General features: G+C 43.1%; 1 protein-coding gene across 3 annotated transcripts in view; it reads right to left on the reverse strand.

Moving 5' to 3' along the window:
• The window catches only part of ATG10 (autophagy related 10), a 61,809-nt gene that overhangs the window by 4,994 nt on the left and 43,189 nt on the right, over positions 1 to 13,626 (reverse strand). For all 3 annotated transcript variants that reach the window (XM_033520454.1, XM_033520453.1, XM_015653262.3), the window contains exon 5: positions 11,466 to 11,563. In XM_033520454.1, the coding sequence (XP_033376345.1) occupies positions 11,466 to 11,563 (98 nt within the window). The remainder of the gene's footprint in view (positions 1 to 11,465; positions 11,564 to 13,626) is intronic.

Below are 13,626 nucleotides of genomic sequence, written 5' to 3' on the forward strand. Positions count from 1 at the left end.
ATCCTGAGCCATTAAGGAGCTGCCTTTAGAAAGGGAAAAGGCTGAGGTGGGGATGAGAAGCTGTTGGAGCATCAGGGAAAATACTTTGAGAGCATCAGCTCTGGTTCAAATGCTGCATTCCAAATCCTGTAGACAATGGCATCCTGTGAGGCTCTGCTGTACACTCAAGGTTAAACCACTGACGCAGCAGCTCTGAGCAGGCGGCATGGGGATGCTGCCAATAAAAATGCAGGAGTTATCAAAGCCCTGGATGATTTCAGAATTGGTAATGGGCTACAGAGCCTCTCACTGCCAGGCCCCCAGCCTGCCCTGAGAGAGGGTGGTGTGTGTGTGTGTGGTGGAATGAACCCCAAGTCCTTCTCAAACACTGTCAGAAGGGTGAAAATGAGTCAAAGTTTGTGCTGCATCAGCTTCATTAGCATCAGTTCACTGCCTGCTGCACTTACCTGGCAGAACGATGACACTCCACATGCACTGAAATGTATCCTGAGCAAAATACTAGGGCAGCAATTCTACCCTTCATCTAGTCTCATCTGGTGCCAGCTACACCAAAAACATAGAGTCCTACTGGGACTTCATGAAGAAAAAAACCCAAAACAGTTTCGAGAAACAATATATGAGAATCATCCCACGTCTTGTTTACAATTAATCTTTTTCCAGGCAGTCATGCACCAGGGTGGTGTGAGAGTTGCAAGTCAATTCCCACAAGCACTCGCTGGCATTGTACTGCAAGAACCCATTTGCAGGTTGCCCACAACTCTTCTGGGCAGCAATACTCTGACACACAGTTTATTTGAAATCAACAGCATTATTTTCTTGGATCTGTCTATGATTTTGGATCTATCTAGCTATGAGGCTGATTTACAGCAGTGCCTGTCCAGCACCACACGCTGGAATCCATCACACATCTGCATATCCCTCTGAGTCTGACCCAGCTGGGATGGGGAAGGAATCTTTCACAGGCAGGCCCCAGTTCTGCTGAATCTGGAAGCTCAAAATGTTGCTTCATTTATTTTCTGTAAAGACCTCTCTCACAGGTGATGCAGGAAAGATGTGTGAGGATGTTCTGTGCCTGCTGCTGTAGCTGCTGCCCCAACTCCTCCCATTAAAAAAATGTGGGGGAGAGAGATGGATGAAAGACATGAAATGCTCCCTGGGGTAGACTGAATATTAATCACAAAGTCCTGGAATGGTTTGGGTTGGAAGGGACCCCAAAGCTCGTCCCATTCCCACCCCAGCTATGGCAGGGCCAGCTCCCAGTGTCCCAGGAGCTGCCAGCCCCAATGTCCAGCCTGGCCTTGGGCACTGCCAGGGATCCAGGGGCAGCCCCAGCTGCTCTGGGCACCCTGTGCCAGGGCCTACCCACCCTGCCAGGGAACAATCCCTGCCCAAGATCCCATCCAGCCCTGCCCTCTGCCACTGGCAGCCATTCCCTGGCTCCTGAACCTGGTTTGCTCAGGAATGCCATCCCAGGCTGGGTTTGAGCGAGCAGAGCTCTCTGTTCAGTGTCTGTGCAGGTACAGCCCTCCACACACAGGTGCTGAGCAGGGAAATGTCACAACACTGATCTGAGCAGTGGCAAACACTGGGCAGTTCCCAAGCACAAGTATAATTAAGACTAAACTTCCATCAGATTGGATTAAGTCATTTTATCAAGCAGTCTCCATGTCGGATTTGAACCAAAAATAAACATTACTTCGATAACGGGTAATTGTCTGTAGGTTTCTGTACCATGCTCTGCTGCTCTCCTCCCCAGCCAGCAGGAATTTTGTTGTCAGTACATCTCTTGTAACATCACCATTTATTTTCTCTGTCATAACTGGAGCTCTTCCAGAGGTAATGGCTTCTATTTTCTCCAGTGCTACATTAAACTGCCTTCAAGCATCCATCACAACATTTATGGTCTCTCCATTGATGATAGTCCAGGGGATTTGTGCCTGAAGCTGCCTCTTCCCCTACCTGGTTTGCATGATGTTGCTTTGCAAAAATAATTCACACAGGGGTGTCAAAAATTTTGTGCAGGATCCTGCCAGCAAGCATCATAGCTGGTGTCAACTATTCCAGACATTTTCCCAGCAGTGTTCAAAACCCCAGCCACCAGGTCAGAAAAAGAAGGCAGAATTAATAAAACATAGCCCCCATAATCTCCTCCATTTAGGAAAAGGAAATAGTGATGCAATTAATAAAGAGGATACAAGTTTTCCCCTTCCTCCCAATTTCTGACCAAATTTACTGAAACAAATGGCTGGGTTTAAGTAAAAATTCTTCACTCAAGATTATACCACAAGTAATTTAAGTTCTGGAATTCATGGTCAATCCTCTTTTTCAGTCCTTATTTTCTCACACACATCAATAGTAACTTTCTTGTTAATATAATCCAACCCTACACACTCAGAAAGAAGGCAGGGATATTCCTCTCTTCAGCCTGACCCTGAGTCCCACAGCCAGAACAGTAACTGCAGACATGGAACTTCAAACGTGTGGAACCTCAGGTCAAAGGGATTTTCCTCTAATAACGGGATTGCCACAATGGAAACTCTATTACTATGGAATCACTATGTTGCAAGCACAACATTAAGGAACTGTAAGGACATGGGGAATTTTTACAATCCTGACAGAAGGTGTAAATCACAGTAATAAAGCTGTTGGTAGCACAGTAATTTGTAGAGGGCTTCTCCATCTCCGTGACTTAGGGCTGTGCTGGATTTTGGGCAGGGATTGTTCCCTGGCAGGGTGGGCAGGCCCTGGCACAGGGTGCCCAGAGCAGCTGGGGCTGCCCCTGGATCCCTGGCAGTGCCCAAGGCCAGGCTGGACATTGGGGCTGGCAGCTCCTGGGACACTGGGAGCTGGCCCTGCCGTGCCTGGGCTGGGAATGGGATCAACTTTCAGGTCCCTCCCAACCCAAACCAGTCTGGGTTTCTGTGACTTGGGACAGATAATGTAATTCTGGTCACTGACCTCAATTCACAGCCAGACAAGTCATCCTACTGGCATAACTGAGGCAAGTTTCCCCAGACCCTGAGGAGACAAAGTGCAAACCAGCCCCAAAAGGAGATTCCTGCGGCTACTGAGCCTGTCTTTGTGGGAGAAGGCTGCAGAGGGGTTTGATTTACACTCCAGCTCTTTTCAGACAAGCAGTTGCAGTTGCCCCCGTGATTTAATGTCCCTGTTCCCCTTGTGCTGCCAGAGACCCACAACCAACTTCAGAGATGATTTTTTTATTAACACTTTCACTACTTCCAACACCACGCCCCCAATAAAGCTGGATCCCATCCTTCTTCCATCAAATACCAAGTCCAAGCTGAAAAGGCAATTAAATGGCTACGTTTTCCTGAGGAAAGCAGAGATGCTTTGGCAGATCCTACAGCACAGAAATACAAGGACCCGTAACACAGCCAGAATTTCTCTGAGATGAACCACGCCTACCACTTTGCATCTGCTGCTTCAAATCCAGCATGGATCCCAACAAAGGTGCCTTCCAAACCAAACCATTCTGTGATTCTGTGATTTGTATTTTATGCCCCAATTCTGCCTGATTCTAGAGTATTTACAGTTTTGAAGAGTAAATTGAATTTTGAAGAGTAAATTGAAATTTGAAGAGGTGGTGATTACTTTTTATATTTTATAACTTTATTATTACATTAAAGGTATTAAATAGGTAACACAAGGTCCCTGAATGGAGAAGTAATTCAGGACAAGCAAAACAGTCATCAAGAATAGCCAACAGTGCTAATCTATAATTACGTATTTTATATATATAAAAAATAATGTTTGAATTATTAATTTTAAGAACAGGAGGAATCAAAGCAGTAGGTGACACTTAGGCATGTTTCTAAAGCTTAACAAGCTTCTTTTAAGGCTTTAAAGCTTCTCACAAGCACGTAACTTATGCATTTGGGATTTTTCAAGAAAACTTTATACTTAAAAATTGGCAGGTCCATACTTATATTGTCAAGAAATGGCATCTCAGCCATTTTCCTAAGAAAATAAACAGATGATTCTTCTTCCATGCTTGCCAAAAGTAGATTAATTCAGTTGTCACCATTTTAGTTATGTAGCATATACCCTTAATTAATTACTATTTAAAATCTGTTCTTAAGTTATGAGATTCATCTAAGGTGCAAAACTAACGATCCAACAAGCTGTGGAAGTATGGAAAAGACTCTGGAGACAGATTTCCTACCCTGATTAAAAAATTATAAGGGGGGAAAAAACAAACCAACCCAACCCCAAACCCACTGGGACTTGACACAAGGGGCCTGAAAGGGTTCATCCCATAATCCCAGGGATTCCAGCAGTGGCTCCTGCCTCCCCCAGCAGCATCTGGGATGGCACAAACCTGGGCTCCCTCTGTGCTTCACTCCCCCTGCACTGCTCCAGCAGATCTGCTCCATGGGCACTGGAGATCACACTCCTGCCAGGTAATTTTGCATCCATTTATGGACAAGTGGCCTCATGAATTTGTCTAAATGCTTTTGAACTGCTGACACCATCTGCTGCCACCACTCCAGAGTGCAGGTGCTTAGGTATAAACTGCTTTCTGTTAGCACAGATACCTAACTCCCATTTCAGCAGCACTTAAAATGCTTTTTTTATTAATAAAGTAAGAAAAAAATATGGTTTACAATGCCTGTTGGCCACTCCAGTGGCCTTTCAAATGGACCAGAGTGCATCACACATGATCCTCACTTCTTTCACACTGTGCAGTCAATGCTGTTGTGTAATTTAGGATTTTTCCACAAGGGGAGAATATTCAGTAGGCAGATTCATTCCAGCAGTGAATGGCCAGAGGTCATGGTGGGGGGAAGACAGAGCAGAACTCACCTCACTTACAAGGAGAAATGCCAGACCAGGCAGGGAACATGCTTTTACAACTTACTCCACAAATCCCTGCTTGGGAAGCTCTCTGGAAGCAGAACCACTGCTAGATAAATTATCCATAAATGCAATGCACAGCACTGAAACAGATTTTTCCAAGGAAATAGAAAATAATTAAGAGAATCAATACTATTACACTGTAATTTGTTTGATTAACTATGAATCTACACGGAAAATATTATTGAATCGTCATTTCAGAACAACTCAAATAACAAGAGTACTGGGACTTGAAAGTCTGTCCTGAATGATGCCCAAGAAACTGGCAGAGAACTTCATATTGCTTTTTATCTCTGCATGTAAAATATTACAGAATCCTGGAATGGTTTGGGTTGGGAGGGACCTGAAAGTTGATCCCATTCCCAGCCCAGGCACGGCAGGGCCATCTCCCAGTGTCCCAGGAGCTGCCAGCCCCAATGTCCAGCCTGGCCTTGGGCACTGCCAGGGATCCAGGGGCAGCCCCAGCTGCTCTGGGCACCCTGTGCCAGGGCCTGCCCACCCTGCCAGGGAACAATCCCTGCCCAAGATCCCATCCAGCCCTGCCCTCTGCCACTGGCAGCCATTCCCTGGCTCCTGGCCCTGCAGCCCTTGGCAATTGTCTCTCTCCACCTTTGCTGCGGCTCCTTCGGGCCCTGCGAGGCCACAGGGAGCTGAGGCCAAAGCTTCTCCTGTCCGGGCTGAGCAATGGCAGCTGTGGCAGCCTTTCCTGGCAGCAGAGCTGCTCCGTCCCTCTGCTCATCCTGGAGCCTCCTCTGGGCCGGCTCCAGCAGCTCCAGGTGCTCCCTGTGCCGGGCCCGGGCTGGGGCAGCTCTGCAGGTGGGGTCTGACCTGAGGGGCAGAGGGGCACAATCCCCCCTGCCCTGCTGCCCACGCTGGGGCTCAGCCCAGCACAGCCCTTTGGGCTCCCAGGGCTCCTCCGGGGCTGCTCCTTCTGCCCAGCCCATGCTGGTGCCTGGGACTGCCCTGACCCAGGCCCTGCCGAGCTCCATGAGCTCCCCATGGTCCCACCACTCGTCCCTGATCTCCACCTGGACATCGACTCACTGACCCCAAGTGTGACCACCCAGCCCCATCCCACCCAGGGGTTCATCCACCAAACCCACGGCTCTGCAACTCACAGACAAGGATGTCATGTCAGACAGTGTCAAATGCCTTGCACAAGTCCTGGTAGGTGCCATCAACTGCACATCTGTCAGCTGCTCAGGCATTAAATTCTGAATTTACTCTACATTTAGTACTAGTTCATTATTTGGTCTTCCCCCTCTATGAAATTAGTTGGATTAGATTATTGTCCATGGAATCTCATGGGGAAAGTCATGACTAAACTGTAGGGCAGGTGAACATTATTAATCAGTGGCAGGTTTTAAAATAAAACCTCCTTGGTAGCTTGTACAATACTACAGGTTGGTTTAAACCCCAGGAGTTCAACACATCGCAGAGGATTTCAGTGGGAAATACCCACCCATCTCTGCCATCCTTGTCACTTCCCCCTGTCAAATAGCATTCCAGCCTCTACTGCTAAGACTCCCTTTTCTCAGGAAGTTGTACTAATAATTTTCCAAAAATATTAGCAGGGGATCCATAGCAACTGTTGATGCAACTCAAATTCGTTAGGAGTGATCCTAGCAACCTTCTGCTAAGAAATACTGTATACAGCCTCCCCCACTTAGCAAAATCCCACAATATGGCAAGAAAGATTTGTATGTCTAAGAATAGCTACCTTACCACATTTTTCAAAATGACTGAGCTGTAATGATTTAAATCCTCCCTATCACATTTTCAGCAAGATGTGCCTCTACAACACTATATCAACGTGTTCTGTTCAGAGTTTTGACTCTTTCTCCTTTTTTAAATCACACTATTAACATCCCTGACATTTTAGAAATAATGTTTATTGATTTTTCTGTTAACACTGCTATAAATTAAGTGATGTAATGGACAGGATTATTGAGGTACTATAAAGAATGTGTCCTCCAGATTCCTAACTCCTGGTTGAAAAAGACTGGATTAACTCAGAAATAAGTGCAGTTCTGTGCTGTGATTTTCATAGTTTAGGTTTGGTAGAACAATTTTGATACGACAGAAATATGACACAAATATTAAAACTACCTGCTAAGCATGAAATGACAGAAGAAAAACACCTTGTTTAAATGAAACTGAGAAGTGAACGGTTGAGAAAAAAACAGATGAAAAATTCTTGATCACAGAAACATAGGATACAGTCAGTATCAGAGTGGTCTGAGTTACTTTATCTGCAGCAATAGTAAATGGCTAAACCAGGAAAATGGTGAGTTATTGTTGGCAAATCCAGCATCAAGGTGTCACACATGAAACATGTCCCCTCCCATGGCTGGGAGCACTTTGGTAGCAGAAGTAATTGCATCTGAACAGCGTTGGTTAAAAAGGAGGGGAGCCATGCATGGACACATGTGCTCCACAGCTTCCAGAGTCCTTTGGAATCCTGACTCACAGATTAATTTTTAAGACTATTTCTGCAGGCTCTTCAAGTCACCAAGTTTTGTTCTTGTTTTATGGGGCAGTTTCTCAGCCCCTGAGCCTCCTGTAATAATGCAATTCGATTTCTATCCTTGGATGTTTGGTTTTACATTCCATCATCACTAAGCATTGATTAAGCCTTAGCACATATACTTGATTGTGTTTACGACTTTGTTTCCTCAGGGGAAGGTCAGGCTTTATGACAACATCACTCTGTTAAAATCAAAATTGTTGGTGATGCTACTGACTGTGATCAGCTTCATTCATCACATTACAAAATTCTCTTGCTAGTTTGCTTCTACACAGGAAAAAATTAATGGAAGGCATGGATTAGGAGCAGTAACAAGAATCAAAAGTGGACTTGGGCACCTGTGTTCATAGAATTAATTACATTAATACTCAGTTTCATCATAATCTTAGAAACACATTTGTCAGAGTGTTGTCTCTCCCCCCGCTGAAGTCCTTCTGCTTTGTCTACACTTCTATAAATATCCATCAGGGTAAAAAAAAATATGAAGAATCAGTAGTGTCTTTACCCATTTTTTTTTTAATCCCTTATTCCAGTGTTGTTAAATTTCAGAAGGCGCCTGAGAAATCAGTGGGGGTCAGTTTACCTCCTAACAGGTGACTGTATCCATCAACCCAGCATCACTCCACACTCTGGGAAAATTCCTGGATGTGAAGGCTACACCAGTGTCCTGGATCTTGGTGAAGGCACTTCAGAACAGGTGTGGAGCCCTCAGCCAGAGCCAGGATGAAAATTCACACCCTGACAATGCCTATCCCACACCCATCCTAACAAAAAAAGCCTTTCAGTCTCGCACTTCCAGCTCCACAGAGAGGACCCAACCAAGGCCACACAACCTGAAGTTCTGTCCATAACCACAGAGTCACTCTCTGCTGCTTCACATCTCCCACTCATCTTCAGAGAGGTTTCTAAAATGATAAAAGGTCAAATGCAACCTCTACAGATTAACTCAGTATTAGTTATCCTTTTTTTTTATTTTTTTATTTTAATTCCTGGTTCTTACACCACGCACTACCACGTGACAAAATTTGTTCAATTTCATAAATGGGGAGATTTCTCCCCATTTGTCTCGTTTCTGTTCTCCACTCTCTGTTTTGTTTTTGTTTTTTTTAACTTTTTTCCTGTTCTTGTGAGGTTTTTATTCTCTCAATTTCCCTCAACACTTAGCATTTGACTGTGGCACTTTTGGGCTGCTGCCTTCTTAACTGGGACATTACACCTGCCATTTATTACATTTATTACACACAGAAGACCCAATAAGTTTGAGCTGTTTAGGCAGTGCTACTATCTGTGTATATCTGTATCTGTGTATAGCTAATATAAATATTACACATCATACATATAATATATGTTTATATGGTATTTAAATTAATAATATATATAAATAACAGTAAAAAGCATCCACCAAGTTACAAGTAAGCAATTCAGGAGATAGGGCTGCAATATCTGTAATTCCACTTCTGAATACTCCTAAAAAGAAGCTGAAAATCACAGTTGGCAACATTTTTGGAAGGCAACAGCAATCCATAAATACTCCTTAATTTTCCTGTCATTGCAGAATTAAGCCACTTCCAGCTCACACAGATCTTACCAGGTGTGCTAAATTGATGTCATTATAAGTCATCAGGAAATACCCACAGAGACCTGTAGCAACATTTGGAAGTTTTGTTAAACAGCTGTGTGCTCTAATTGATTTGTATTATTTAAAACAGCTAAAGCAAGTTATCGCCGGATGTAGAGAAGGGATGACTGAAGACCCCAGGGAGATTTAACTCACAAGAAAGCCAATCACAGGAACTTCATTTGAGCATTTTAAGATTATTACTAGAGGAAGTGCAATTAAATCATCACCATTTATCAATTATCATTATAAAATACTATGCAACCTTATCATGTTAATTTATTTATGAGAAGGTAACTAGTTGGCTTCTGCTTTTTGCAGTAATCTAGTCAGGAAAAATATTTCAAGATGCTTTCTCTGGAAATGAGCATAACTTTCCACTGTAATCAAAAGTAACTAAAAAAAAATCAAAAATTTACCTAAAATTTGCAAATGTCAAATGTCTCCACTCTTTGCAGCTTGTCTCAGTTCCTGAGGTGTATTTTATTATGGATGTATTTTACCACAGAGAGTATGCACCAAAATATAGCTGTATCAGGAATGTGCACAGGCCTGGCACCCTCATTTCATAAAATACTTGGGGAAAAAAGTCCCAAAAAGTCAGTAAGCCTTTCTTTTCCTGGTCTGCCAATAACACTGCAGATCAGCCCCAGTTAAAACGTAAGTAAAAATTTAGTTAAGATTTAAGTAACATGCACGGACCCTTGGCAAGCTCAATTTTTCTTCCCAGTGGTGGAGTGCTTGTAGCATCTAAAATTTGTATCTCTTTTGGATTAAAATCCTAAACCTTTTTACTCTGCTGCTCGTGTGTACCGAGTGCTCAAGCCTGATTTGATGAGCTTGCCCAGTGACTTGCATTATAGGATCTGTGTCCCTGCAGGCAAAGCCTAACCCACATAACAAAATGGGTCAGCAGAAAAGCAGCTAGGCAAGACAAAACTCCCTATTTCAGTTCTGAACCCTGATTCATTTGATGGAGAAAAGCAGTTTTTTTGCTTGTAGACCTGACTCTTGCTTTGATCTGAGGCTTGCAGGCTAGTTTTCATTATCTTCCATAATCTCCTTATTTAACAGAAAGTCACATTTTGCAGCTGTTAACTCTGCTAATTTCTTCAAAATGTTCTTCCTGTGTTTGTCACTGCACTCATAGTTGGCTGTACCACCTCTGGAGAGTGTCCCAGAAACAGACTCATCACTCCACACATTCTGCCACCCTAAACTCCTGTTTTTTGCAGGAATTTGTGTGTATTTATCCCCCATAAACCTCCAGTTATTAGATGCAGGACAGTTTTTACTTTACTGTCCCTTAAGAAGCAAAAATAATCCCTGTGTGGGAGTGACCTGATTTTCCTTTTGGCTTCCACCACTCTGATTTCACACATTCCAAACATCCCGTTTATGCTTTATTCTCAGTAGTGTCACATTATTACATTACGTTATTAAAACCCAATTTCCTCATCTTCACTCACAGACGAGCCAGGTAATTAATGCTCCATGTGAAAAGTGTGTATTGTAAGAACCTGCCAGCTCACAACTGGAACTCAGACATGCACAAGCAATCACCAGGACACCCATGGCTTGGTAGGTTCTCAGGAAGCTGTTACAAGATAAATAATAGTCTGTGGCTGCAAAAACAAGAATGCTGCTCGTGTTCCCATGGCTGAGCACCAGCTCCAAACAGGCATCTTGTAATTAAACTGTGTTATTTGAATTAAGGGAGCACCTGTAGGACTCAGTGGATGTTACATCCTTGTCATGCTGGTGTGGCATGGAAACAGCTAAAATCAAAAAAACAAGGGAGGAAGGGAAAAAAAAACCAAGAGAGGACACGTTGGTATCTTGGTCTGATGGGGAAAGGAACTAACGCCTGGAGAGTCTCAATTCTCCGTCAGATTTGCTTGTGAGACCTGGAGCAAAGGGAAGACACCAGAGCAAGCAGCTCAGCTCTGAGCCATGTGGCACTATTAGACAGCACCAACTTGTTTTTGGATAGGAAACCAATTTTCCCTTGTTCAGTCCTGAAGACCGCAAGCCTATTTAAAACTGAAAATTACACACAGTCTTTTTTGGTAATTTGATTACCAGGCAATCCGTGAAATGCTACATTGATATGTTTTATTTACGTAAATAAGTCTGCTTTTGTGTTTACCCAAATTCACAATTACTCAGAAACTGCCTGAATTTTTGAGGACTGGCTTTGGAAAAGTATTTTAAATATGAGGTACTGTCAAAGCAAGCCTTAAATCGTAAACACTTACACATCCATCAAGATCCAGGACTGAAACTGTTGCTGGTAAATGGTTCAGCACAACATGATACAGACATATGTACATATTTTATTATTTTAATTTTTTTTTTCCTTCTGTCCAAGAGAGGAGTAAGGCCACTGAGGATCCAGGCTTATATTGCATTTCCCAGTTTCCTGAAGGAGCAGAGGATTCTCACCTGCTGTGTAATAGTGTCCCAGGGTCCCTCCTGCAGACGAGCCTGGTAGGATGCATGAACACTTCCCCATATTTCATCCAGACTTAAAGGCCTTCCATCTGGGGGAAGAAACAACCACCTTCAGCCAAAGCTCTTAAGCACGCTCTATTTTTAATACAGAACAGCAAAATTAGACCCAAAAACTGTTCAAATCCTGACACAAGGTGCACCCTGAATTCCCTGTACAGTTTTCTGCTCTGTCACCTGAGAGTAACAACTCACTGCACTGACTGTAAGGTGTGAAGTGTAACTAGTTCTGTAAAACAAAGTTTTGATTAGGTGGATTTAAAACCACAAAATAACACCATGAAGAATCTGTAAACATATGCAACTTGTAGTGAGAGAGTGGAGAAAATCTAAGGAACAAAATTCTGCAGATAAAAGCTTACTGCATTTTGGTGTGTCCACAATGTTTCCTTGAGCTGCATTTAGCATTGTTGCATCAGGTTCTCAGCTGCAATGCTAGAATTATGCCAAGATATTAGTGTCAACCTCTTAGAAAATAAGCATGTCTATTTTTAATGAATATTTGTTTATGGCAAACAGAGGATTTCGATAGACTTTCAATAAGTAGCTTCATCTTGGCATTTATCAAGTGTCAGAAACCATCATCCTCTGATAATCAGTTTTATTCTACTGACATTTGTATGTCTGTAAAATGAAAAAGATTTATTCACACAATTAACATTTGAATGCCATGTTTAGACAGAAGTTCAAACCAGCTGCCTACAGCCTCTGTTTTATTTTCTGCACATATTTATAAAAAAGCACAAAGTTCTGAACTTATATAAGCACCATATAGCAGAATCATGTGGTAAATGAAGTATCTGAGGGGTAACAGCATATTAATCAGCTTTTCCATGCTATCCTCACAAAGCCTTGTTAGACCTTCACATCCACTGAATTGTGATGACAGATACCAGAGCTGTGCTGGAGACAGTCTAACATTCACAAAGAAATTTGCTACAACAGCATGAATTTATTTTTGAAGTACGTATTTACACTCAGATCTGTGTGCAGGTGATACGAAATGCCATGCATATCTGCAATTTTGTTCTCAATGGAGAAAGTACAAGTGTAAAATCTACAATAATACTCATTCTAGTGCAACATCTGATTTGCCACCCTAGGCTGTGCTCTGTACACTTTTCTCTGAGAATTTTTATAATAACACTGAGCAGATCCACATACATGTGGAATGGGTTGCTCTGACTCTGTTAATCACATTTTTAGAAATGACCAGAAGTTGTTGAAATATTAACCATGTTATAGTAAAAATCGAGTTTTGTCTTTACCGCACGGTGAATTCATTCTATTCACGAGCTCCCAGACTTGCTCTGAACACACATCTGTATTCTTTGGGCACTCTTACCCCCTTTTCCCAGCACCCTCACGTGTCTAGCAGCCCTGCTACACATTCTTGCAACCCACTGAGACCTCAACCATCCAGCTGGTCTGACAGAGCAGTCGGTAATTGTTGCTGCTGGCAACAAGGGCCCGCTGTGGCACCTGCTGAGCCGAGCAGCCTCTTGCCTTCCTGCCTCCTTTTTACCCTGGGATGGAGCTGAACTGGGAAGTTCAGCCACAACGAGAAGGAAACAGCAGCCCCAAGCCAAGAGGAGGGGCAGGAGAGGAGGGTGAAGGCTCCAGATTCACCCATCTATGCATTTATTTTGTCACCATCCACCCACAAGGACACAGCTTGCTGTGTGTCCCAAGGTTCATCCCCAAACCCAGCTGGGATAGCTTTATTACTGAAACTGTTTAGCCTACATGAAATTTTTCTGAGAAAAGCTTCTTGACTGCCCAGCTGGGGTTAACTCGGTCATGTCACCACAAATAAGAAATAGTTAAAAGGCAGAATGCTGAGTGTCCTCTCACAGCAGCAAGGTGAGGCTGTCAGACCACACAGGAGCTGCAGTTCTCAGCTGGACCTTAATTTCTGAAAAGAGCAGAAATTCTTTAGGCAGACAAAATTGCCTATTTATTTTCAGAGAAAATTCTCGGGCTTCCCAAATTGCTGTGTTCTATTTTCTTCATGTTTGGCGAATAAACTTTCAGGAATTTCAGAGATTCCCAATTAAAAGGTTTTAACAATTTGTAAGATTTTCAGTTAAAGGTT

The sequence above is a fragment of the Parus major genome, chromosome Z, assembly GCF_001522545.3.
Source record: "Parus major isolate Abel chromosome Z, Parus_major1.1, whole genome shotgun sequence".
Classification (NCBI taxonomy): domain Eukaryota; kingdom Metazoa; phylum Chordata; class Aves; order Passeriformes; family Paridae; genus Parus; species Parus major.